Source organism: Acinonyx jubatus, chromosome D4, assembly GCF_027475565.1.
Source record: "Acinonyx jubatus isolate Ajub_Pintada_27869175 chromosome D4, VMU_Ajub_asm_v1.0, whole genome shotgun sequence".
Taxonomy (NCBI): domain Eukaryota; kingdom Metazoa; phylum Chordata; class Mammalia; order Carnivora; family Felidae; genus Acinonyx; species Acinonyx jubatus.
The window spans coordinates 13,205,047-13,230,391 of NC_069391.1; the positions used below are offsets into that span (position 1 = coordinate 13,205,047).

Consider the following 25,345-nt stretch of genomic DNA (forward strand, 5'->3'; position numbering starts at 1 on the left):
ATTTCCCCTTTACATATTTTGTTGATTTGTTAAAGGAAACTGACACTGTAAAAGTAACATAAAGGGAGTCTTTAAAAAATTACCTTCTGTAGATGAACATAAGCAAAGCCTAACAGTACAACCACTGGAGCCAGTGCTAATAGGTACTTGGTACTGAATCACTCTCCACTGTAACACTGAATCCTTACCCATTCAAGCTTTCTCCGGGGGTCTTTGAAAATGTCCCCAGCCTTGTCGATGAAGAAGTGAAGGTGGCCGTGATCAGAGACACACTACGCCTGATGGACCCACTTAAGAAGAAAAGAGAGAACCAGTGAGTATATTTTTTATATCATTCATTTCTATCAACTCTGCTAGCAGTGTCCCAAGCAGCTAAGTTCCCTTAGAACATTGTAACATTGGAGTGAGATTTACACATTAAACAATCTCACCCATCACATTTTCATTTGTGGACATCAGCCTCCAAATATAGTGACTTGCAATCAGGAGATGGAGACTTGTATATGAATCCAACGTTTGGGATTCAGCTGATGAATTTTTAGCTGACTGTTATTTGAATCTGGAAAGTCTCTTCTACGAACCCACTTTCCCCTGAGGTGGAATCTCCTCTCACCCACCACTGTTCACGTAGAGCTTTTCTTGGAAATGCCCAAACATAGGGAGAGAGTAAAACAAAGCCAAGGAGAGGGCCATAGGTTGCTTGGACATGATAAAAATCGTTTCCCTTTTCACTTTCTTCCTGATGTTTATACTCTTGCAGGATAAGTTTTTGGTTTCGACGTTTGCAGGGCCACTTGAAGTTCTGGGAGTTCTGTATTCTTTACAGTTACTGTTCTTTTCCATCCCACTGGCCCCAGGGTGCGTTACCCCAGTTGGGGCATTGGTAAGAGTATGTGCCCCACCCCTCCCTCCCCGGAATCACCCCAGAAATGAACAGCATCTCATTTGGGTATTTTGTTTTTATCAAATTCCTGGCTCTCGCAAAGTAAATATCGTTATGCTTGTTTTAGGCAAAAAAATCAAAGCCCTCCTTGTCCCCCCAACAAATCAGCTTGACCTAAATGCCCGCAGACAAATAAAGCACTTGTCAGCTGTGGCTCGAGACCTCAGGGAGCATGGACTTCCCTTTCCTAAGCAAGTGGTGTTTTGCGAGTTCCTCTCCTGCAGCACCTCACCAGCTGGGCTCAAGCCCAGACAGTGCTAGAATATTCTGCACTGGTGCTTCTCCCTTGGCTGCATGTTAGAACCATCTGGAGAGCTTTCATAAATACCAGTGTGAGGGCCCCCGCTTCTAGAGACGCCGATTTTAATGAGCCTGGGCTGGAGGGCTGGCCACAGAAGTATTTTAGGTTCCCTAGGTGATTCTACCGTGCAGTCAAGGTTGAGTGCCACTGCCTGGCAGGAAATGTCACTCTGTAGGAGCATTTGTCATATTCTGAGTCAGGCTGGATGGTGCCTGCTCGGTTGAGTGTTCCTCTGGGGCGCTCTTCCCCGTGGGAAGCACAGATTGCCATTGTTGGCAAGACCTGGCCGAGAACATTCACCTGCAGTTTGGAGGGCCGGTCCCGCCGGGTGTGGCTTCGGCCAATTAGAGCTTCAAAGTGGTGGTCTGTCAGCTCTGCCGCATCCTGGGTGTGGCCCCAACACCATGGGTAACGTGTCCATTCGTATGAGCACGTGACTGCTTTCTTCCGCCATCCCGAAGGAAAGGCAGCAAGTGGATTGCAGTTTGGTCAGATTAATTGCAATAAACTCATTCCTTGAACATCTACTCTCTAAGGGTTATCGATCTCCCTGATAGAGGTTAGGTCTTGGGAGATTGTGTGGCACTGTGGGGAGGTTTCAGTGGCTATCCACGTCAGTATGGCACGCCGGTACAGCTCTTTGAAGATGACCTTGACACATTAGCAGCCTGATATGTGTGTGTGTGTGTGTGTGTGTGTGTGTGTGTGTGTGAACAAATCCAGGGGCCATTGTGTGGCCATGAAAAACAGGAAAAGATATAAAAGCATCACTGTATTTTCACATTAAGTGATATTGAAACGTGATTAGCTTTCTTCTTGTTGTTTCAGTTTTTTTGTGTTCCGTTTTGTTTAGTTTTGTTTACCCACACCTGGCATTCTGGATCATCTCTGTGAGCTGCACAACTAAAATTTAATAGCGACGGGGCACGGGACCACAGGAAGGTTGGGCAAGGCATTTGCAGCTTATCAATCATAAGTAGCAGAACCTTGTTTTAACTGAAGGAGCACTGGCTCTTTTAAAAATTGATAACCAGGAATAGGTAAAATTTCTAGAACCTGACCTCAATTCTAATATAAATCTTTCCTCTCCCCCTTTTCTTACCTAGAATATAAGGGGGTATATGAATAGCCAAATGTCATATACTGATAATTTTCCTAAATTTCACCTTTAAAAAAAAAACACAGTAATGATCGTCCATTAAAGTACTTTGTAATCCGTAAAGTGCATTTGTATGTAAGGAATTATTATGACCGTTTTGGTAACTTTACCATGCAGATAAAAAAGGCTAAAATTATCCTCAACTCCTCTGTGTAGAAATGTTTCAGAATAACTTGAAAAAGCACCATACTTATGCCCACAGAAAATGCCCAGTGTAGTAATGCTGAATCATATGTGTCCAAATCAGACACAGTGTCACTGTGCAGAAAATGATGTCACAGAGACTTCTAGGATGGGAGGGAGCTTTAGAAACCAGAGTGTCTTGTGTTTAAATAGGATCTGACCTAAACCTTTATTTTTTTAAATTAATTTATTTTTATTATTTTTTTAAGTTTATTTATTTTTGAGAGAGAGAGAGAGACAGGATGTGAGGAGGGGAGGGGCAGAGAGAGAGGGAGACACAGAATCCAAAGCAGGCTGCAGCCTCCACGCTGTCAGCACAGAGCCGGATGCGGGGTTCGAACTCACAAGCTGCGAAGATCGTGACCTGAGCTGAAGTCGGACGCTCAACCGACTGAGCCACCCAGGCATCCATGACCTAAACCTTTAAAAACAGATGATTTCCTAGCCTTTCCCTACAACTCTTTAGCAAACGAGGGTCTGCAGTGTCCCTTGTTACTTCGTCCTTGAGCACATGTCGTCAGCGCGACCACTGAGGTGGGTCTTCACTGTCCCCATATACGCTGAGGAGAAATGGTAGATAGAGGTCCTGACCTCTTCGTGCCTCTCAACTTCTCTGGGAAGGTGCCGAGGGGATGTGTGTCCATGCATCAGGCATCTTCACACACCTCAGGGGCTGACAGGCTGGGGTCACTTTCCTGGTGGGACTGAAGTGGCCCTCGTGCCTTCCTTGGGCACAGGAGCTGGTGACTGCACGTACCCTTCCTGGCCTAGCTGGAGGCTTTCTCCTGAGCTCGAAGGGATGAGCTTTAAGTTCCGACCTCAGGATTGTTGCAGAGCTGTGTCCTTTTCTATAAAATTATAAAATTTTATAATGAAAAAATTATCAGTGTCCTTTTCTATAAAATGGCATTTAAATGAAACAACATGAAAAACTATCATGAAAAACTATCATGAAAAAATTATCAGTGTCCTTTTCTATAAAATGGCATTTAAATGAAACAACATGAAAAACTATCATGAAAAACTATCATGAAAAAATTATCAGTGTCCTTTTCTATAAAATGGCATTTAAATGAAACAACATGAAAAACTATTCAGAGTAGCCACTTAATCATGCTTAGCTCACCACTCAAAATAAAACAATCTACTAGAATATGAGAAGAAAACACCAAAAAATATAGCTTAGCTATTGTTATCTTTCTGGGTATACTGAGAGTAGAATTCTGAGTTACGTATCCTAAAACTGAAGCTACGGGACCACTGTGGACATTGGAGCTGTTTGCCAATGGAAGGTTCCGTTTCTGAGTAGCAAGATATTACTGGCCCAGGCATATTTATTTGTTGGATTAAGGAAAAATACCTTTGGCCCCTGAAGGAATAAAATAGCTGTCTGAACTATGACAACATTTTGTAATATGAAGTGATTCTGATTTACACATTAGGGTTCTTTGGAGGCATTGTAGGGACATGCGAAGGGGGAGGCTGATGGGGTGGGACTCTGGAAATATCATATATCTGTGCGTATACACCCATATATGGAGGTAAAATTCACATAGCATAAAATTAACTATTTAAATTCCATGGCACTTAGTACAGTCACGGTGTTATGCAACCACCACCCCTATCTAACTGCTTCCAAAATGTCAACCCCTAAAGGAAACCCTGTACCCATGAAGCAGCCACTCCTCATTCCCACCTCCCCCAACCTACTCTCTGTCTCCGGATCGACCTATTCCAGACACGTCATATAAGTAGAATCATGCAGTGTGCAGTCTTTTGTGTCTGGTTTCTTTCACTTAGCATGTTTTCAAAGTTCACCCATGTTGTGGCATGTATCAGTCCTTATTCCTTTTTACGGCCAAATAATATTCCGTTATATGGGTATATTCTATTTTATTATCTGTTTGTCACTTGATGGACATCTGGGTGGAAGCAATTATCTATTTCATATTTTGGCCTTCTAGAGGAGATTTCATTTGAGAGCACAGACTCTTTTTAACGTTGTTGGTTTACTCCAGCCCCCTCATTATATTGAGAGAAGCACGGACTGTTAGAATCAGAAGGGATCTAGAAACCATGTGCCAGTCAGCTCCCTGGTTCGGGAATCTCCTCCTGACAGAGGAGCAGCCCGTGTCCTGGTGAGGCACTGTACGTGGCATCAGCCAGGTCTGGGGTGAAGTTTCTCACCTCTGATCGCTGCGCCATGAGCTTGGCCAAGGGACTTTGTTCTCCCATCTGGTCTTTAACAATGGGGATGGAGATATCTCCTTGACTGGATTGTCATGGTCACCATATGAAGTGACACCTATTGAGAGAGCCTCATGACATCTGAAAACATTAGACAAACGCTAGTCCTTAGGCCCACCAAGTGGCCAATCAGGCTTCGGGGTTCTCCTGATGGTGACAAATAGGTCACCAGCTTCTGAAGCAGCCTGTCTGTTGTACATAAAGGTTCTGCACACGTGCATCATACAAGATGAAACCCAGATGGAGAAGGTCAGTAACTTGTCACAAGTCACAAAGCTGGTCAGAGGCAGAGTGGGAACTGGATCCAGGGTCTCCCAACTTCAACACCAGTGTCTCTCCATTTTGCCACGTTGTTCCACTGACCTCCAGCTTCTCCAAGGATTCAAAGCTAAGCTTGTAAGATAGGGGAGAAAATCAGGAGAATCAATGGAAAGTTTTGCTTTTGTCAAGGTATGTGGGTGCCCTCAGTCTTTTTTTTTTTTTTTTTTAAACTTCTATCTGCAACAGAAGTGAAGAAATTGCATTCCTGGATTATTTTAGAAACAAAGTGATGATTCCATCAATTCATTAATTTTGGAAGATTGGTTTACCTTGGGGAGCCATCTTAGTAGCATTTTTCCTCTTTTCCTGAATGTAGATATTTCTGGGACCCAAATTCGTTTCTCAGGAATCCTAGCCCTTCAGGGCCTCAGAGAAGTCTAAGTGAAGTCAGAGACAGGCAGGCTTGGAGGAGTCTAAAGGGACTTTCTTGACATGGTGATGCCATGCAGTGCCTGGGAACTGCGATATAGACTGCCCATCTCTTATTCAGAAGCGTGCATTTGGAACACGACTTACATAAGGCACGGAGGCCTCCTTTCTCCCAGTAACATCTCACCGCCCTCTCCCAGTTCCGTTTACTTCCTATCACAGGAACAACCAGGTGTATTATCAGGGTGTTGGGGCAGCTTTTGACCTGATCTAAACAGCTTTATCCTCCGAAGGCTTCACTGAGAGCTCAGGCTTCACTTCTGACCTTGACTCCAAGCATCTCCCTTGGATCCTGCACCATGTTTAGAGCCAATAAATTAAAAGAATCCCCAGATTCGTTTGATTCCACATAGAATCTAGGATAAAGGCGGAACATTCTATGAGAAAAGAGACCAAGAAATCTCCCAGTGGAAAAGAGACCAAGAAATCTCCCAGTGCTTCAGTTTCACAGCTGGGGCTTGTACCAAGACCAAGGAATGTAACTCTGTCCCATCCTGGAGAAGATTATCAAAAGCACATTAATCAGAGGTCCTCTAAGTCCAGACCTCTGCCACTTAAACAGACAGTGTATCCTACTGAAATCCCCTCAATGGTAGGGAAGAGGGGCTCTTAAAACGTGTAGACTAAACATGCCTTCATAAATGCAGGATGTTATCTTTCTTATCAGAGAATATTCTTCTGCAAACAGTCTTTCCGACGAATCATCTAACCATCCTGACAAATGGCCCGTCCGCGCTTGCACGGCTGACATGTTGTTGAAATTCTGGGTCTCACTGATTCCTAAGGATTCCTTTGTGGCAAGACCCTACAGATCAGGACACACTGACCCCAGGCACCTTTGACGATTTCTACATAAATCAGGAGCCCGGGTCACAGAGAGACGAATATTTGCATATTTATTTGCATTTCATTGCAAATCCTTCATTTCATGTCAAGGATTAGAGAAACAGCTATGGACTATTAGGGTATTTGTTGAGCACTTACTGTGTGCCAGGGAGAAGACTTACAAAATTGAATTAGCTCACAGGCCAGTGGGAGAAGTGAGAGAGATCCACACATGCAGATCTATAAGGTGGAAAGTGCAAAGTGTGCTCTAAAGGTAAAGACAAATTGTCAAGGGAGAAAAATACAAGAAAAGATTATTTACTGATAATTAATGGATAGTTGAAAAAAATGGGGCACCTGGGTGGCTCCGTTGGTTGAGTGTCCAACTTCAGCTCAGAGCAAGATCTCATGGTTCGTGGGTTCAAGCCCTACGTCAGGCTCTGTGCAGACAGCTCAGAGACAGGGGCCTGCTTTGGATTCTGTGTCTCTCTCTCTGTCCCTCCTCCACCCATGTTTTCTCTCTCTCTCTCTCTCTCTCAAAATAAATAAATAAATATTTTTAAAAAAACTGACAAGGAGAAAATGGCACTTGAACCAAGGAGAAGTAATATTTGAAACATACAAATGGATGGAAGGACGTCCAAACAAAGTCACGGGGCCCTGTTGGAGGGAACTTAGGAGTTCAAATCAGCTGGAGAGGCAGGTGTATGAAGTGGGTTAATAGAGAGGAGGTGCTGCTGGGGAAGTGGATAAAGACCCAGAGGCCAGAAGGATGGCCTGGAATGGCAAGTGAAGAAAATCAAAGCTTGTTTTCAGTCCAGTGTACACGAAGGCTTGAAGGGCATCTGTGAGCCCATTAACTACACGAGATTTTATGTATGTGTGTTTTTTTCCTGGAAAAAGAAGCCAGACATTTCATCATGTTTTGAAATAGTTGAGAACCCAACAGTCCTATTATCATCAGAGGCTATAGGGAGCTGAGGCAATTTATCCAAGGTTGGGGTGTTGGGGCTTCAAGATATATTGTGCCCTCTGTACCTCGAAGCGCCTCACATTTTGGACGACAGTCAGCAAACTAGAAAAATATGCGTGCATTTTCAAGTAAGAACAGACAGGAAATGACTAATGATAAGTGCATTATGTTATGGGCAAGAAATAAAACCAAACAACTCTCTTCCATTTGAAAGTGTTTAAGCATTAAGTCAGGAGTAACCAGTAAAAGCCTCTTTTGCGTGAAGTTTGTTGAGCAGGAACCATTTCCGAGACTTATGGGGAAGGTAGAATTTCCTGAGCTTAGTGAGAGTGTCATTTCAGAGACCATTAGACAGGAGCCGAGCCGCTCCGCCTGCAGGCAGGCCTGCTGTCCCTCTCGCCCCCGCTAGGACCAGATGGGACACTAGACAAGCATATGGCCAGTCACCATTGTGGGGAAATGGCAGTGTGGAGTTCTGCATGGGCCCTTCCAGAGTTACTCCAGGTAGTGATGGGGGTAGCAAATGTATTTGGAAATTTCCTTAAGCCTTGCTTCAGGGAGCCTTAAATGTTCACGTGCTTTTAAAAATGAGGAGCTGCTAGCTTTTTGGAAGGAGGCAGTGTGGCCTGGGTTCAGGAGACCAAGGTCTTGGTACCAGTTCTACTGGGCCCTCAGATAAGTCACTCCACTTTTCCTGCACCCAGCTTCCTCAGCGGAAACAAGAAGAAGAAGAAAAACAAGGGAATAATTGTAGTCACTCTGCCTCTTTCACAAGGTCCTGTTTTCTGGCGTGCTTACCGCGCATGCACAGTGGTGTCTCCATCTATCCCACTTTGTGCTCACGGCAGCCATATGCACTAGGTACTAGTCCCACTTCTAGTTTACAGATGAGGACACTGAGACTTGGAGAGGTTGAGTGCTGTGCCCAAGACCACACCGCTGATGAGCAGCAGCCTGAGATCTAGAGTCAGGCCTGTCTAGCTCTTGCCTTGAGAAAGAATGGATGTGAAGCTATTTAGCACACCAAAGAGATGTGTGCCCGCAAGGCATTCTCATTACCTGAGTGGGTTCATGCCTTTACTGTAAACTTCGGGCAGGGGTTCATCTTTTTATCTCCAAGGACTGAACATGAGTAGGCACTTATGGCGTGATTGGTTATCTCCCGTGAGGAAGCTCTGTGGCCAGCTAGGTGGTTACTCCATTTTCAATAATGCTCAAAGCCGGAATGAATAAAATGTGAGCCAGTGTGCGGAGAACCCCAGCTTACAGCAGGGTCTACACATGGCAAGAGAGAGAACAGTGACAGAAAATCGCTGGCCTGTCCTTGTGCATCCCAGACTGCGAACCTGTGCAGAGTTCAGAAGAAGGCAGGGTGAGCCAAGCATGAGGTCGAACCACATGAAATTGTGGATATTAGACCTTTTCGTTTTGGATCTACAAAAATGGCAGCTTCCAATGATCCAGCTAATAGCTGGCCTCGAGTGGTCAAGGCGGCCTTCTTGAAGGAGGAGGGTCTTCTGTTTGCTTAGGTTTGGTTTGGTGAGAAAATAGAAACACATTTTGGGGAGGAAGGATGGAGGTAGGAGGGGTGAGGCAGGGTTGGGGAGGCGCCTGGCTGGCCAGAACCACCAGTCATGCTTCCAAAAGGGCCCTCTGTTTGGGATGGAGAGGACAGAGGCTTCTTCTCCGCGACACCCTTCTTATTAATTTTTTTTCCTCAGTATAAAAGTAATATGTGCTTATTGTTGAAAAATTGGAAAATACTGAAAACTGTATAGCATGGGATAAAAAGCTCCCTCAAATTCAGCCACCCAGAGTTAACCTTTATTAACTTTTTAGTTCATAAAAATCATATAATTTCCTCTGTCTACATCGTTTTATAGTTGAGGCCATATGATCTATATAATTTTTGTGTGTTTTTATTTTTCTCCATTTTATGTGACACTAATTTCCCCTTCTTGTTAGCCAATTCTATAAACATCATTTGCATTAATGGCTGGGCCAGAGTCTGCCTCCGTATTGGTGAATGCTCAGTTTATTTCCAGAATCTCATGCTTAAAGCGCTGTGTGCAATTTGAGATGTTGTCTTAAGATCGAGGGGGCCCCTGAGGAAGCAGGAATGGAGACCCACTCATGTTTTGAATGCACAGGTAGGAGAGAGCACAGTGGGTAAGAGTGGGCGCCCCTGAGTCAGCTGCTTTGGGGTGAATCCTGACAGCTGAAAACCGCACAGAACTTCCTCTCCTTTCCGCACTTTGGTTTCTTCATCCATAAAAGGGAGTTTGCATTAGGATGTTTCTAAAGCTGCAAAGCAATGAGGACTTCTTAATTTGGGGGGAGAGAAAAATGTTACTTATTCCTAAGAGACTCTTTGTCGTGGTAAATGTCCAATCCGAATGTATTTAAATTAAGCCAAACAATATATGTAACCTGGGGGCTCTCTTTTTTTAAGGGGAAAAAAAAAGTGTGAAGGAAGAGCTGGCAAAGTAGGTGGGAAGGGAGCTCCAGCAGTGACAGGTTAATCTCTGGCTGTTAGGATGGATTTGATTTCCCTCTAATTATCTGCTAGATTAGAAGAAATGAAAGATCAAAATTAAAGCCAGGTTTAGTCATCACTTGAAAGCCCTTGGTTATCACACCAAACGGTGGGCAGTATCCTCCAGCTGCTTTCTTTCCTTTTTACTCAATTTCCATTCTTCCTCCACTTTAAACAGCATAAGGGCCCCTTGCAACCCTCATCACAGAGGCTAATGTGAGGGGGGGATGGGAGGAGCAACTCAGAACTTGAACCACTCGGTTCGCTGGGACCCGCCCCCACCCTCATCCTCCGCCAGGGGCGCTCGCGTCAAGAGTGAGGATCAGCCGTGGAGCTGGCTGTTAGGCTGCGTGAGCGCTTCGCTGGGAGGATGTCTTCATTTGCCTGGAGAGGATCGCTTTCTTCCTCCAGATTGTCCACGCCTCTGCAGCACCAGAGGCCAGCCCAGAGGAGCCGCCAGCGCATGCGCGAGTGCATGCGTGCGTGCATGAATGAATGAGTGTCGAGGGATGGTGACATGTGGTCATGTGCTAAAGGCTGGGTCAGGGGTGGCCCTGAGCCTGAGCCCCAGCAGCAAGGTGAGCAGGAGGGAGGCGGTGAGAGGGGCCTGGGCAGAGAAAACAAGTTCCCCATGAGGACCGCAAGGCAGGAGAGCCTGGGGCTCGCTGAGCACAGAAAGAAGTCCAGAACTCCAGCTGTGTGGCACATATAAGCTCCAGGCTGGGGACAGTCTAACTGCCCACCAGCAGAAGCATGGGCCAGTCACGGACATTCACTCACTGGATTACTAGATGCCAATGCAAATGTGTGAACTACGGCTCTGTGCATCCATACTGATATTGAGCAAAAGAAGGAACTTACAAAAGAGTATCTACAGTATAGTTCCGATGAAGTAAAACTCAAAACAGGCGAAACTAAACTTTATTTTATAGAGCTGTAACCCTAAGTGGCCCAAACAGGAAGAAAAGCAAGGGCGAGCGATGGGAGAGTTTTAGATAGCTGCTTCTGGGTAGCGATGGGGAGAGCGAGGTGTGCCCCGAGAGGGGCACAGGGGATGGATGCCCCAGGGGATGGAGCCCCTGGCCTTGCTCTAGTTCTCAATCCTGGTGGTGGCCACATCAGTATGGAATTATTCTTTAAGCGCACGCCCCTGTTTTATACACCATCCTGTATGTGATATAGCACGATTTTACAGGTAAAATAAAGAAGTCCGTGACAGGATTATAGCAAGTAAGCAGGGTGGGTGTCAGGAGACAGGGCCAGATGCTTCAGGATCTAATGGGTCAGGCCAAGCATTTGGTTTTTGTCCTAACAGCAATGTTTTAAAAGCAGCAGGGTGGCATGACGAGATTGGTGTCTTAAGGAGGTCACTTTGGCTGCAGCAGGAAAACCAACTGGAGTGAGGTGACGGTGGACACAAGGCAGCTGAGAGTCTTGAGCTCGTGGTTTGAGAGGGGGAATTACCGGTGTTTGGAACGTTCTCCTGCGTGCACACATCCGCCAGCCCTGGCTCCAGACAGCTTGCGTTTCTGCACACCAGGGCCTCTCCGAGGGATAGCGACTGGAAAGCGTCCTCGGAGGCCTGACTGGGAAGTGGGATTGGACATTGGACATCCCTCCGCTCAGAGGAAAGGGCGGAGGACAATAAAAGACCCCCCGGGGACGGCATTACCGTCGGTAGCTTGTTTCGTGGGAGAGGGATCAACTCTCTGCAGGCCCCGATGGGCAGGACAAGGAAACATGGAGATTTGCAGAGAGATTTATTTCGGCTCAAGGAAAGAAACACACGCACAAAAACAGAACGCAACCTTACTTTGCCTGAAATGATAAAAGTTGACTCCAAGGAGTAGTGAGTTCCATGTGAGTTCCAAGACTAACTGGCCACGTGCAGGGAAGACTAACCGGCCCTGGGATCAAACAGACACGGGTTCAGTTCCAGGTCTTGTGATCTTGGGCAAGTCACCTGATCTCAGAGTCTAGGTCTCCCCACCCCTGCACAGTGGGACGATGGATGTCTGCAAGGATCAAATAGGGACCAAAGCAGATCTCTGGGTACACTTGTTCCGCAAGCATCTCTTGAGTTCCTACTGAGGGTGTGACATCTGTTACCTGCTTCAGCTGTCACCAGTTTGCACACAGGCCTGCCCTTGACATTAGTGGGCCCTGAGAGCGAGTGCACATTAAGGTCTGAGCCCCCTACTCTTTCCTTTTCTTCCCACTCCTGCCTCCATCCACCACTGCAAGGGGTGGGGAGATTCTCCTATTCCCACACCTAAGTTCTGTCCACACCAACCCCCCACCCCGAGCTCGGTCAACTTGGCCATCCCTCAGATCTGGGGGAGCACACCAGAAGCACCATTTTCCCTTGAAAGGATGGACTCAGCCATAATAGGAGGGGACCCCAGGGTGCTGGGTACCAGAAAGTGTGGGGCACAGACCCCATGTGGGTATGTCTGCTTGGCCTAGGGGACTCCTTGCCCCACAGGAAGGGGGGATGCCAGAGCTGGGCTAAAGCAGGACCCTCTCAAGTGGAGAGCCTGGGGCAGGGGCCGCTTGCCAGGTCTAAGTGCAGTATCTTCTTCAAGATTCCTAAGTGGTGCGGCTTAGTTATCTCGGGTGTGCTCAGCCGTGAGCTCTTCCAGGGCCTCTGTGGCCTGCAGAGAGGAAGGAGCAAAGCCAGGAAACTGGGGGGAGAGGCCCAGGACCCGGGGAGGGGTGGGACAGGGCCAGCAGCCCAGATTATAATCGGGGTCAGGTTTTCCAAGGTAGCGGAGGGAATCTATGAGCAGGATGTTGCATAGGAGTCCCCGGGCAGTGGCAGAAAAAGCCTCCTGATTCCAGACTATCTAGCTCACCTGAGGAAGAACTGAGAGCACAGGTGCCTTCCCTGAGAGTGAGGCGGGGCTGGAGTTGGGGAGAGAGTGGCCAGGACTAGGCCTCGGCCACATAGCCTGGAGTTTGAGCTAGAAATGCAGCCCTACTAAAATGGCCAGCGTGGCCGCCGGAAAGGCACAGCTGGGCCTTAGACTCTGAGTCTGAGTCAGCAAGCCTACCCCGGACCCCCTTCCACCGGTGCTTTCCAGTCTGTTCATGTGCGCCCTGCGGAGGCCAGCACAGGCTGTAGGGCTGGGTGGAGGCAGAGTCTTCAAATGCAGTTCTAAGGGCTTCTGCAACTGAGCAGGGGCGGAGGAGCCAGGAGGCGACACAGGCTGTGGATGGGTGGGTGCCACGCTAGCAGCCTGTCGGAATCACCTGGGGTGGGGGGTTGGTAAAGCCCAGATGGCCGAGTCCCACCCCCAGAGTTCTGGTTCTTCTAAGTTTCTTACTGTCACAGGTGATGCTGGTCAAGGCCCAACACAACACTTTGAGAACCACTTGCCTGCCAGCCCTGGGCCTTGTGTCCATCCCAGACCACCTGAGGCTGCTGGACCAGAGCCCTTCGGGCCCTGTGCTCTCAGTTGGGTAGTCAGTAGGTCTCATCCTTAAGCAAAAGAGACAGACGATGCCCCTGGGGAAGGAGGCCATTGGAGACACTTTGCCAATAACACCACTAGCGGGTGTCCTGTAGGCCCACAGCGCTGAAAAGGCAAAGGAGGGCCACTTCCTCAATTCACATTTTCATTCATGTTTCCTTTCCCTGCCTTTCCGTGCAGGCTTCTTAAGACAGATCAATATTAAATCATTGTAAAATCCAACTTTTAAGGTGCAATCAAACCCTTTTAAAACCGTTCTTCCAACGAGGGAAAATGTTGCAGATTTTTTCCCTCTTCCTTCTCTTCCAGCTGGTTTGCAGGCAGAGGCCTAGATGCATTCTTAATCTGAGCCTTCCTCTACAGCAGAACAAGTGGTGGGGAAAATTTTTTCTCCAGGCAGCAGCAACATTTCTGTCTCGTTTGTCTGGTTTTGTGCCGTAACATGACAGCTTCTGGGGCCACTGACTCGAACTTAGGTCCTTCTAGGAATGCGTCGTTCACCATCAGTGCATATATCAGGCTGTAGGTTTTAGCCATTTCATTATTGAAAATGGGAATGAATGCTTCCTTGCCTCATGAATATTTTAAAAAGCAGCAATAGACAAGTTGTACTTCACTCCCAGATTTCACTGTAGTTCTGAACCACTTCTGATTTTCAGCATGATCTGAAGCTTGGGAGCGAGGCCGTGAGCTCTGTTTTTCTTCAGGGGATTTGGTGACAGAGTTGTTTTGTTCCAAACCATGGAGGAGTCTAAGACATAGAGATCAGGTCATCTTAGCACCATTTAGTTTGTCCTTGGATCTGAAAATGTCCTTGCTGGAAAGGGAATTGTAGAGCAATACTTTTTTTTTCTGAAGGGAGATGTCATGTTGTACAGTGGAAAAAACAAAGGGGCCTGGAATCCAGTGGGCCTAGATTTGAATGTTGACTTTTTTCTTGTTCACTCTGAAATGTGGGGCATTTACTTGACTTCTCAAAGTCTCAGGTTTTTTTCATTTGTAAAGTGTGAAGGATATAATAACTGCTTAACAGAATTATTATGATCATTAAGTGAATTAAAATACATAAGTCTGTCGCATAATGACTGGACATGTATTAAGAAGTGGTAGTTATTTGACAATTATCCTTATTGTTATTATACAAAGTGCCTGTCACAGCACCGAGCACATAGTTCAATAAATGGTAATTATTATTACTATTATTGTCATTATAATGCATACAGATAGACATATATCAAAACCACTGTGTTCCCCCATGCAAATTATATGTGTTTTATTTTGTAAGATATGCAAGCCAACAGGAATTTACATAAGGAAATGGACATTTTAATGAAGTTTAACAAGATTAAAGTAAATCAACGGTGCTCATATAAATAGTTTAATTAAGGTAATCCCTGATGCAAAACATTTGTTCAATTTGTGCCTTAAAATGAAAATAGGTTCCACGGATTTCAGGAACTTCACCTCTTCGCTGCGCATGGATATGGAGACCTTAAATAAGAACGGTCTTCCATGGAAAGGCAGCTCTGACCATGGGAGATGAGGTGGGCGGGGCGTCAGGATCCAGAGCCTCACCCTGAGTTTGACTCTGGGGCTCCCCACACTTCTCTGGGCCGTGGTTTGATCATCTCCAGCATCTGCTATCGCCTGAAAAAAATGCTGTGATTTTCTAAGTGCTTGCGATTTATTGCCCTTAAAAAAGAGAGATATAAAACATAAAAAGGAAGAGTTTATCCTTTAAAAACGCTTAGACTCTGCAATTTTTGCCAGTCACTTTTAAACCACCAGGTATTAGATGCCAGATATTTGAGAGCGGCTTAATTGGGAGTTGTGTTTATCATCTGGAGCGAATGCGCTTGCTCTGTGCCTTTTACTGTCTCTTGCCATCCAGCTTCTTGCTTCCACACAGGATGATTTGCTTCTCCACTGCATTCAGAAGAAACACTTTAGTCCTGGTTACCAGTGTTAATTAGTTTGGAGAAACAGGATTGTGTTTCTAAAAATAGCTCTGATACAGAAGGCCATCATTTGGTGCTCTTATAATCTGGCTGCTTCATCAGAGGGCCATTAGGAGGCTTTACATTTTATTCTTGGTCCGAGTTCATTGCTAGCATCTTTGAAGTTGGTGAACCAGTGGTCATGATCGCTGCAATGGTGCTCATCCCTGTGCTTAGCTACTGGAGATGTGGACAGTGCCTCCCATGGTTTGGGTCTTAGCAGTACAATGACTACTATTCCTCCCTACCAGAGGGAAATCTCTCCTCTGGTCCTGTGATAGCATAATAGTGTGAATGCACGATATCAGTGAGGTGGACAGACGAGCATTGCTGTGGGCAGCACAATATAAGAAAGGGAAAGAATGCTGGTATAGGAGACCTGGGCCCTTGTCTGGACTCTGCCACACCCTGTAGGGCCAGGCCTGTGCTGGGGCCTGCGGATGGGAAGAGAATTCCATGCGGCTCCCCCCGCCCTGCTCCATCATCTGGACTTTCTTACCTCTTCACTGAGCGGCTTGGGCTTGATTGCGGAGGACCCTTTCTGTTCTACCATTCTGGTGGCTCAGTTACCGAAAATAGTGGTAGTAAGTCTCAGACTTGTTATACAGGTGGGCATTTTGGTAGAACTCTGGCAACAGATGTCTGGATGAGTTCCAAATGATAGATGGTCCCAGAATGGGTGTTTAGCTTCCGAGCTTGGTTTACCCCACATAAAATTCGTTGTTGGCTTTCCATAAACTGGTTCTTGGCTCCTTCTTGGTAGTTGAGAAATGCTTTGGTTAATTTTCTATTCTGGGCTCTTAGTGGCATTCAGATTGCTTTATGTATTACGTCAGATTAAGATCTCAGAGTTGGTGGGGGCCTGGCATCTCCTTGATTTATGATGTAGTCATTTGAAGTTGTGTTTTCTCTTTTAGTTTTACATTTGAGTTATTGTGGGTGATATCACCCCATTCTCCCATTTTTTTCCTCCTCCTTAAGCTCTGTGTCCTAATCTGAATTAAATGGATGGCATTCATATAGCAAAGTAATATTTGGGGCAATCTATCACATATGTGCTGACATTTAAGCTACCTCTTCCTTAGGAAAGAGCTCTGCTCCTTTCCAAGCTTTATTGGTGAAAGGTTCGGATCTTTGAAGAAGGCCCAATCCACAGCCCTCTTTTCTGCCTGAGTTCTGAAGTGATTGAGAATCAGACAAAGGAATAAAGGGGATCAGGGCCAAAATATCACTGTCATTATGGAAAAGGTGATGTTGGAGAATGTGTCTTGTGTCCAGGGGCAAATGAGCCTCTGACGCTGAGGGTCCCGTGGGCAGCGGCCCCCCACCCACACAGGGAGGACGGCGGGAACCAGAGCCGGCCCTGGTGGCAGAATCTGTGCCCCTAAGAGGGCAGGAGGAAGGGCTGAGTGACATCCCCCCAGCTTCTCTCTCCAAACTCACTAATCAGAAAAGGACTTTAGTTTCCTCAGGGGTATAGAGTGAGAGTGGGGCAGAGAGAGGCCAGAGATGTTCTGCTGAGTCCCTCCTGTCATGTGGAAGGAAACATCCAAGATAGTGAAACAGTGTCTCCCGTCCCCCCCCAAAACCCAACCATACTCACCTCACAGGAAACAGAGTAGCTGGGGTTAAAAGGGCAGGCTTCGGAGTCTGATAGACCCTGTTCAAGCTCTAGTCTCCACCCACAGGCTGTGGGATCAGAGATGAACTCCTTCACCTCGCTCAACCTCTCCTGTAAACCAGCAGAGAGAGTTGGCCATTCTGAAAGTCGAGCGAGATAATGTGTTAGAATGCCAGGCACATAGTAAGTGCTCGATAAATAATAGAAAGTCAAAAGAGATAGCGTTCAGAAATGTCCTTTGTAAATGATACAATTTTATAGAAATATAAAGAAGTATTATTTGCAGTGGTGGTACTAATAACGTATTGAATCCTCTGGCTACACAGTGGTGTTAGTTAGTTATTTAAATAGGCTGGGGGTACCTGGTGGCTTGTTCTGGATACATCTCTTCTCTATCAGCTTTTACAAAGAAGATCCGGGAGCCAGAAGGAAAGAAGAAATTAAATTAACAAGAGACTTCCTTGGATCAGAATGACCAGGCCTCTGTTTCTGTAGATTCTCCTGGAAGCTGTCATGGGGTTGGGTAGCAGCCATTAGGAAATCTTCACTCCATTTAATTTATGCCACAAAATGATTAGTGGGACTTTGACGCAGGCCGGAATGCGGCCGTCAGGCTCGGACAGCTCCACTGGCCAGAGGCAGACCTTGAAGTGCGCTCCAGACAAAACGGGGAAACTGTGGCTTCACTTGGCCTCCTCTTGGCCCCTCCCGTCACCGTCAACAACCTCACATTTACTGAGTGCGACCGACCGCGGCCAGCTACTTTCTTGTGTTTGCTCTCACCCCATGAGGTTTTACTATCCGCCTTTTACCGTTACGTTTGCCCACCGATTCAGGCGGGCCCACTCATTTGAGAAGAGACAGCGATGTCTCACAGTGTGGAAGGAGGCTCCGGGAGGCCCTTGCAGCTTCCATGTTGGCGACGTTTGGTGGGAACCGGCAGAGCCCCCCTTTCCTTGGCAGCTGTTATTGCCACTATCTAGCCGCAGCTGCGTTGTTTTGTTTCGCTTTGGGTTTTTTTGTTGGTTTGTTTCGTTTTGCTTTGTTTTGCTTTTTTTAAATGACATTTGCTTTTCTGCTTGAGCACTGCGGTGGGGAGCGGGGCTCTCCAGAAGGTCCGTGCTGCACACGCTGTTCTTAGCCCAGACTCTCTTTCCTCTGTTCTGCTGGAGAAACCGTATTCTCAGCACCAGGTCTTGAGGGTTCGCAGAGTTGGAGTTTCATTCCATTCTAAACAAATTTAGAAACCCCTCCTTTTCCAGGCCCAGGAGTGGAAATTAAATAGTCGCACCCATCTTGGATGCTTGAAGTAGTAAATCGAAAGTGCCTACAACAGTACCTGGTACACGGTGAGCGCTCAGCAAGAGTAGCCGTAGGGTGATTATTGGTCATGGCCCCAGGGAGCGCCCAGCAGGCCGGGAATGACACTCAAACAGATGATTCCAGTACCTTTGTGTGAGTGCAGTGGTACTGGCTACCTAGATGGCAAACACAGAGAGGAGGCTGGGGCAGGGCTGGTTGGTCTGTCAGGTGGCAGCATTGAAGACTCGGGCCATGTAACCTGGGGCAGAGAAGGTTTGGGATGACTGGTGCCTATTCTCACACGTAGGAAGGTCCTCCCGGGAAGAGCACATTTATTCAGTACTGTTCCACCAGGAAGAGCTAAGACTAATGGACAGAATGTACCAGCAGGCAGATTTTCTTGATAAATAGGAGCAAAAGGTTCCTAATAATCAGGGTTTTCTAAAGTGGAACAGGGCTGCCTGGGAACCCTGCTCTCTGTCACCAAAGGGCACATGCAGAGCGAGGGAAGGCAAGAGGTAGAGGAGGGAGAGGCCAGGCTTCGGTTCCAGAGAGTCGCACTTGAACCAAACCTGCGCACCTGCTGTGTGATCCCGGCTGGGATCTGACTCTGGGATCCCACCTAGACCATCTGACTCTGCTTGCTTTGCAAGGATCCCGTGGCAAGTGCGAAAGCCCTTTATGAGCTGGGAGCACCATGCAAAGTGGTCATCGCCGTAATTCCTGCTAAACATGTCTCGATTATGTCCCATTAGTAAATGTTTGTGGATTGGGTTAGTTCATGAACCAATGATTTTCCCCCAAAGCATGGCCCTGAAGCTTGAATTTGGGTCTTATCGACAGAGCCTAGTACTTATAGTAGACTCTGACTTAAAATGTATTGCTTAAAGGAATGAGGAAGGGATTAAATATGTTAATTACTGCTACTTAACATGGTAGTCCTTGGGCTAAGCACTTCGCATACATCTCCTTTAATCCTAAACACAATCTCACGAGATGGCCCCAGAAGACAGAGTATCTGACTCAGGATTATAACACAAAGCCAGCATGGATGGAAGGCTGGCCCAGCTGGCCTTTGGGTCATTCTCACCTTTAAGATTCCACATTTCTAGGGCAGCTACACCCTTGGTGAGAAATGTTTGGGTCTCTGACTGGGGGAGACATATTCCCCTTTGGGCCCACCTTTCCCTAGGGAGCCAGGCTCTCAGCTTGCATCGGGTTGTGTTCCTGCTCCTTGTAGCTTTGTGTCTGTACTGACTTCGTGCGCTAACGTTCGGACGAAGCGTGGAGACTCCAAACGCAGTGCTTTGCTCACCCCTGAGGAGTCCTGCGATGCTACCCATCCAGGAACGGTCTAACTGCCCCCAAAGGATTACCGCAGCCCGCTGCTTGGCAGCTAGAGTTCAGGGCTGTGGATTCTGTGATCCTGAGCATTACTGGGCGTCGGCCTCTTCCTAACTCTGTGACTTTGGGCAAGATGCTCCTCAAGGCTCAGTTTCTGTATTGGTAAACTGAGACAATACCAACCTCTTACATTATCATGAGGATCGATGTCAAATGCCTGTCTAGTCCATTGATTGGCATTGGAAGGGCTCAGAAAGTGGCACGGAATGGCCATCACCAAGTGACTTTTAGGGTTCTCAGACATGATAGATACTACTGGATGGATGGGTGTTACTGTATGTAATTACTATAAGTTGCCTAATTACAAGAACATACATAAAACCATTTTCTCCATCTCTGTAATATTGAGGTGCACAGATGTGGTGCAAATATTGAATAAATGAAGACGAAAGTTGCAATCAGTGGCAATTTCCTTCCGGCCACAACTATCTCCATTTCTCAGTACAGAGAGCCGCCCAGGATCGTGGGTCTGGGTTCTGTTCTGCCACTGCCGTATTCCAGCTGAGCTAAGGACGGGACAGCCACTAGAGAAGACTCCACTGTCTTGTCTGTAAAATGGGGGCAACTGTGGCCACTTCATAGGGTCATCAAAATAACTAAATGAGATACTATACCTCAGGGCCCGGGATTGGGCTTGACTGTGATAGTCGTTCAATAGACACCAGTTCTCGTACCAAATATGAAAAGGACTAGTTTAGTGTCGGGTTGTAAAAGGAGGCACTCAGTAAACAGGACTTTCCTTTATTCCTTTTCAATTCACAATCTCCTTCAATCCTGTGAAAGCACTGTGCCAGTATAACTAGGCTTTTATAGCTCTCGCACCAGCTGATGGGGGAACCACACTGTGAGGGAAAAGATGCCGGGTTCTTTGTTCAGTGGGGACCGCTTGCAGCTGAGCTCCGCGGTGGTGCCGGGAGATCACGGGGGCGAGTAGCTTCTGTGAGTCCCTCCTGTTCTTCCTTACCGGGAGGCTCCGATCCAACATCCCAGTACTGGAGCTGAACACATCTAGCAGCTAAGGCGGAGACGAGGCTGGCAGGAGACGTGTTTGAGAGAGTGTTTTCTGTTATGCCCCCGGTGGCGGAGGCAGGGAGCAGGCACCTGGAGACACCTGTTCCTCACCTAGAACTTCCCTTTCCACCGCCGCTAAATGACTCTGAGTCAGCCGCCTCCAGCAAAATAGCACGCAAAATGCACCGGTGCCCAGGCAGCATCTTAATAAAAATGACACATCTCTGTTTTCCGCGCACTTGAGGTTTATTGCTTCAAAGTCAAAAACTCATTTTTAACCGTTTGGGGGGTTGAAATCTTTCTAAAATGCAGTACACACACCTGCTTCCTGAAGTCGAAGGAACAGGAATTGGACATCTTTTCTCCCTTCCTGGGGCCTTGGAGTTAAGAGGCGTGCCGATGAACTGGCTCCCTGAAACCAAAGCAGACAAGCAAACAAAAAAACTTTGTCCGTGGTGTAGATGTTCCTCCTGTGAGTCATTTCAAGCTCTCTGTGGTTCTTCACAACCAGCAGGAGAGATTTGTGAATATTTACGGGCAGCTTGAACCCCCATTGGAGACAGGAGCCAGGAACGGAGCAGGGTGGAGAGGGCTGGGGTTGTCAGACCTGGGCAGACCTGGCTTTATTCTTCTTTCTTCCCACGTGAGAGCTGGGCTGCCTGGGACAGGATACGTAACCTGAGTTTCTTTACAAAAAGAAGATAACAACGTACAGCAAGAGTGGTGGTGACGTGGGATAGCTCAGGGGTCCCAAAGTCAAGCACTGTAGGGGCCAACCGGGTGACATAATGTTTGCAACGGGCAGGGGTGCCTGGGTGTCTCAGTCGGTTAAGTGTCTGACTTGGCTCAGGTCTTGATCTCATGGTTCGTGAGTTCGGGCCCCATGTCGGGCTCTGTGCTGACAGTGCGGAGCCTGGAGCCTGCTTCGGATTCTGTGTCTCCCTCTCTCTCTGTCCCTCCCCCACTCACTCTGTCTCTCTCTCTCTCGAGAATGAATAAACATTAAAAAAAAGATGATCGCAACAGGCTGGACAGGCACCCTGACAAATACCTGAAACAGAGGTCCTCAAGCTTAGCCAGAGAACTTCACCCAAGCCTGGGCCCTACCTCAGACCAGTCAAACCAGAATTTTCTCAGAAAGCCAGTAAGTGAAGTGTTTTTGTGATTTCCAGAAATTCCACAGGGAGATCAATTGCTACGGCAGGGCTCAGGACTTGTTCATGGTGGTTAATTGTGGACTACTTTCTTTAAAGCACTTAGACATTGACCTGTAAAATAATCTTTCTTGGGACGCCTGGGTGGCTCAGTGGGTTAAGTGACCAACTAAAGCTCAGGTCATGATCTGACGGTTCGTGGGTTCGAGCCCCATGTTGGGCTCTGTGCTGACAGCGTGGAGCCTGCTTAGACCCTCTGTCTCCCTCTCTCTCTGTGTCCCTCCCCTGCTGGTGTATGCTCTCTCTCTCTCTCAAAACTAAATAAACATTTAAAAAAATAAGATAAAATAATCTTTCTCTCCAATATTGTCCTAAGTGGCAACAGTAAATGGGTGAGTTTGGGAAATTGTTAGTAGTTTGGTCCAGATGGATGTAGGAAGCAGAGGGGATGAGGTACAAGGGTTGGCAGCGGTCTGGTTTAAAAGGGCCTTGAATGCCAGGCCAAGGAGTCTTAGCCTTCTCGTGCAGGCAGAGGGGAGGACCCCGTGGGCACTTTAGGGGAGGAATAGCACCAGCGTGCTCTGTAGTTGGCAAGAGAATTGTTCCTGGTTGGCCCATTGAATAGATCGGATCAAGGCATTCATCTTTCAGAGCAATCCCTGCCCCAGTTCTGGGTTCCCACCCTCTGCATTTGCATAATTTCCCTTTAGTTATTGCTTTCACTATGTTCACAGCCCAGACTGGCAGGAATGGTCTGATGCAGGCAGGGTAGAATGAAACTAATGGGGCCCCAGAGGACCTCCTTTGGTCATATTATTAACCTGAGTATTTTTCAGAGATTTGATTAAAAGAGATCATCTGGGGTGTGTTTTCTGCTATATTTTCTGGAGAGGACACAGCCATCGACTGTCCTTGCCCCCTGACTGCCCTCCCTGTGTGCATTTTAAAAAGCAGGTGTCACGCAGAGCTTAGGGGGCACCAATTTCTAATTAGTTGCTTGTTGAACCACAGGCCTTCAGATTGTGCTGCTAAAATCACTAGTTTATTCAATGAAGACACCCTGATAGTAATTTTCTTTCACCCTGAAAACAAGCATATTCAGTTCTTCGCTGATACCACGTTTTTCTGAGATGGTTGTTGTTACTGTTACTATTAATTACTATTTACGGCACCTGAGGCCAGTGCTGGGTGCTTTGCAAATATTGTTGTCTTGTTGAATTCTTACTGGATCTTTGCAAATACTGGCTTTTCAGAAGAAGAAATCTGGTCTGAGAGAACTGAGTCACTCCCCAAAGTCACATGGCTGGTATGGGTCAAGCTCAGCCTCGGGCTGGACCCATGTTCCTATTCTTGGCTACAACGTCTTCTCTATGCCGTGCCCATTGCTATCTCCTTGCCTGTGTTTAATTGGCCATGTGTTATGATAATAGGAAGCGGTATTTTGGTTAAATAGCATCTGGAAAATAATAAAAGTAATGTTTAAATATAGCTTAGAATATATAGTAGAGACATAGATTAAACACCACTAATACTTCCCCTGGACTATTATCATTCCATGGAGTTCACTTAAAGGAACAAATGCAGTATTTCCCCCACTATAGCAGCGACGCTCCAAATTCTGAGATTCCCCCAAGGGCAAGCGTTTAGTTCTTCGGTGATTATTCATGGCGTAACCAGCCTTCCTAGGCCATATTTATCATTTCGTTAATTTGGTCCTAGTCTGTTCCTCTTCCCAGGAAAATGGTGGTTGTATGGAATCACTTTTGATTGGGGATTTGTACACATCACAGCGACTTGGCTTCTTAGTCTCTTACCGTTAGCTGTCCCCCTTTTTATAACATGAGGATAGATTTGTATTCTTTGATCAGACACGAAAAAAGAGACGAGTGGGCTTATAGGAGTGCTCACTGGGTTTTCAACAAAAACATTTTCCGGGTGCCTCCTGTGTGCCAGAGGCTTGTCTAGGAGAGGGGACGGAGCTGTGGAGCCCACCCATGGGGTCTGCTGTCGTGGAGCACACATCCCGGAGGAGGGACGGACACTAAGCACACAGAGTAGGAAAAGTAGGGAAAAGGGGGGATGTGCCAGCGGGAGCGGTGCTGGTAAAGCGATGGGGTGACAACATAGTCCCTTCTCTTTGGGAGACAGATGCTTCAACAAATAGATACAAACCCTGACTTCTAGGCATTTGTAGGTATAACTTTTACTACCTTGACTGTGCTTAAGCAATGCAAAGATATGTGAAATGCAGCCATTTGTCATTTTGCTGAAATGTAAATTATCTTCCGTTGTGAGGGAAGAGGTTTTTGCCTCCAGTAAAATAATTTGGGCATCACCTAGTATGTAAGTTGTTTAGGGAGAATGATGAGTCTTCCCTGTGTCCATGGAATCAGTCCACATAGATCTTATTTCATTTATTTACTCAACAATCCTTGCTTTAATGTCGTGTCTGTTATGGTCTGTAGACGTAAGAAGGAAAGAAGGGCCACTCAATCCCTGTCTTTGAGAAAGGAGAAAAATATGCACAAATAATTATAATTATTACAGTCTGCTCTTAAGATACATCAAGGGACCTTTGTGAATCCTTAAATTGACTGTTACTTGTTAGGCAGAAACAAACGTTCTGCAGTCAGCTGGGCTCATTCAGTAATTAAGTGACTTGTTAATTCACACCTGCCCCTTGGAAGGGGTGATTCAAGGTCACGCAAGATGCTTTACATATGTCATCTCATTTGATCCTGGCGACGATCGATGGATCGATTGATCGTGTGATCGGGATTGCGCTCTCCATTCACACTGTTACATGCCGGGACCTTCAGGACTCACACTGCCAAGGGCCTAGTGCCCCACCCTGTATTCCGTAGTCCCCGATAAGGAGTACGGGGTGCACCTCCTTGAATGAGGAGGACGTTAGCCTGGGTCTAACAGGACGGGAGGAGCTTGTCAGGCAGAGAAGGGGGAAGCACCGGCAGATGGAAGCACACGTGCAAAGTTATGATATATGAAAGCACACACTTATTCAGGCCAAACAGAGATCGGGAACTTGGTGGTGGGGGAGGGGGTAGGAACTTGGCAGGAGATGAACTGGAAAAGGCAGATTGGAACCTGCCGGTGAAAGGCCCCAGTGCGTCTGGAGGCAGGGCCGACAGGACTCTGGCCGGCCACAAAGGAGGGAGGGGAAAGAGGCATCACGCTTGTTCCCTGGATTTGCGCCGGAGCCACTGGGGGGCACCTGGGAAGAAGGAGATGCTGATCTGTACCACACAGACATCCCGTGAGGGACAGTCCCCGAGATGGGCCAGTCAAGAGACGAGAAATGAGCGCTTTGAAGTGGAGCCGGAGACAAGGGAATCGACCGGAGGGGACACTCCCGACTCCACTCAGCAGTCGGGTCACTGGGGTCTGGTGAGAGAAGACGCTGGAGGGTGCCGTTCTGACGAGGTCTCATGGGAAACCGTTCCCTGCG

The 25,345-nt window shown here is 47.1% G+C and overlaps 1 protein-coding gene across 12 annotated transcripts in view; it reads left to right on the forward strand.

Annotated features, from left to right (window-relative positions):
• The window catches only part of TTLL11 (tubulin tyrosine ligase like 11), a 242,673-nt gene that overhangs the window by 111,648 nt on the left and 105,680 nt on the right, over positions 1-25,345 (forward strand). For all 12 annotated transcript variants that reach the window (XR_008290962.1, XM_027035017.2, XM_027035018.2 and 9 more), the window contains one exon: positions 198-313. Coding sequence is in view for 11 of the 12 variants with exons in the window: in XM_027035017.2 (XP_026890818.1) it covers positions 198-313 (116 nt within the window). In the remaining variant the exon portion in view is untranslated. The remainder of the gene's footprint in view (positions 1-197; positions 314-25,345) is intronic.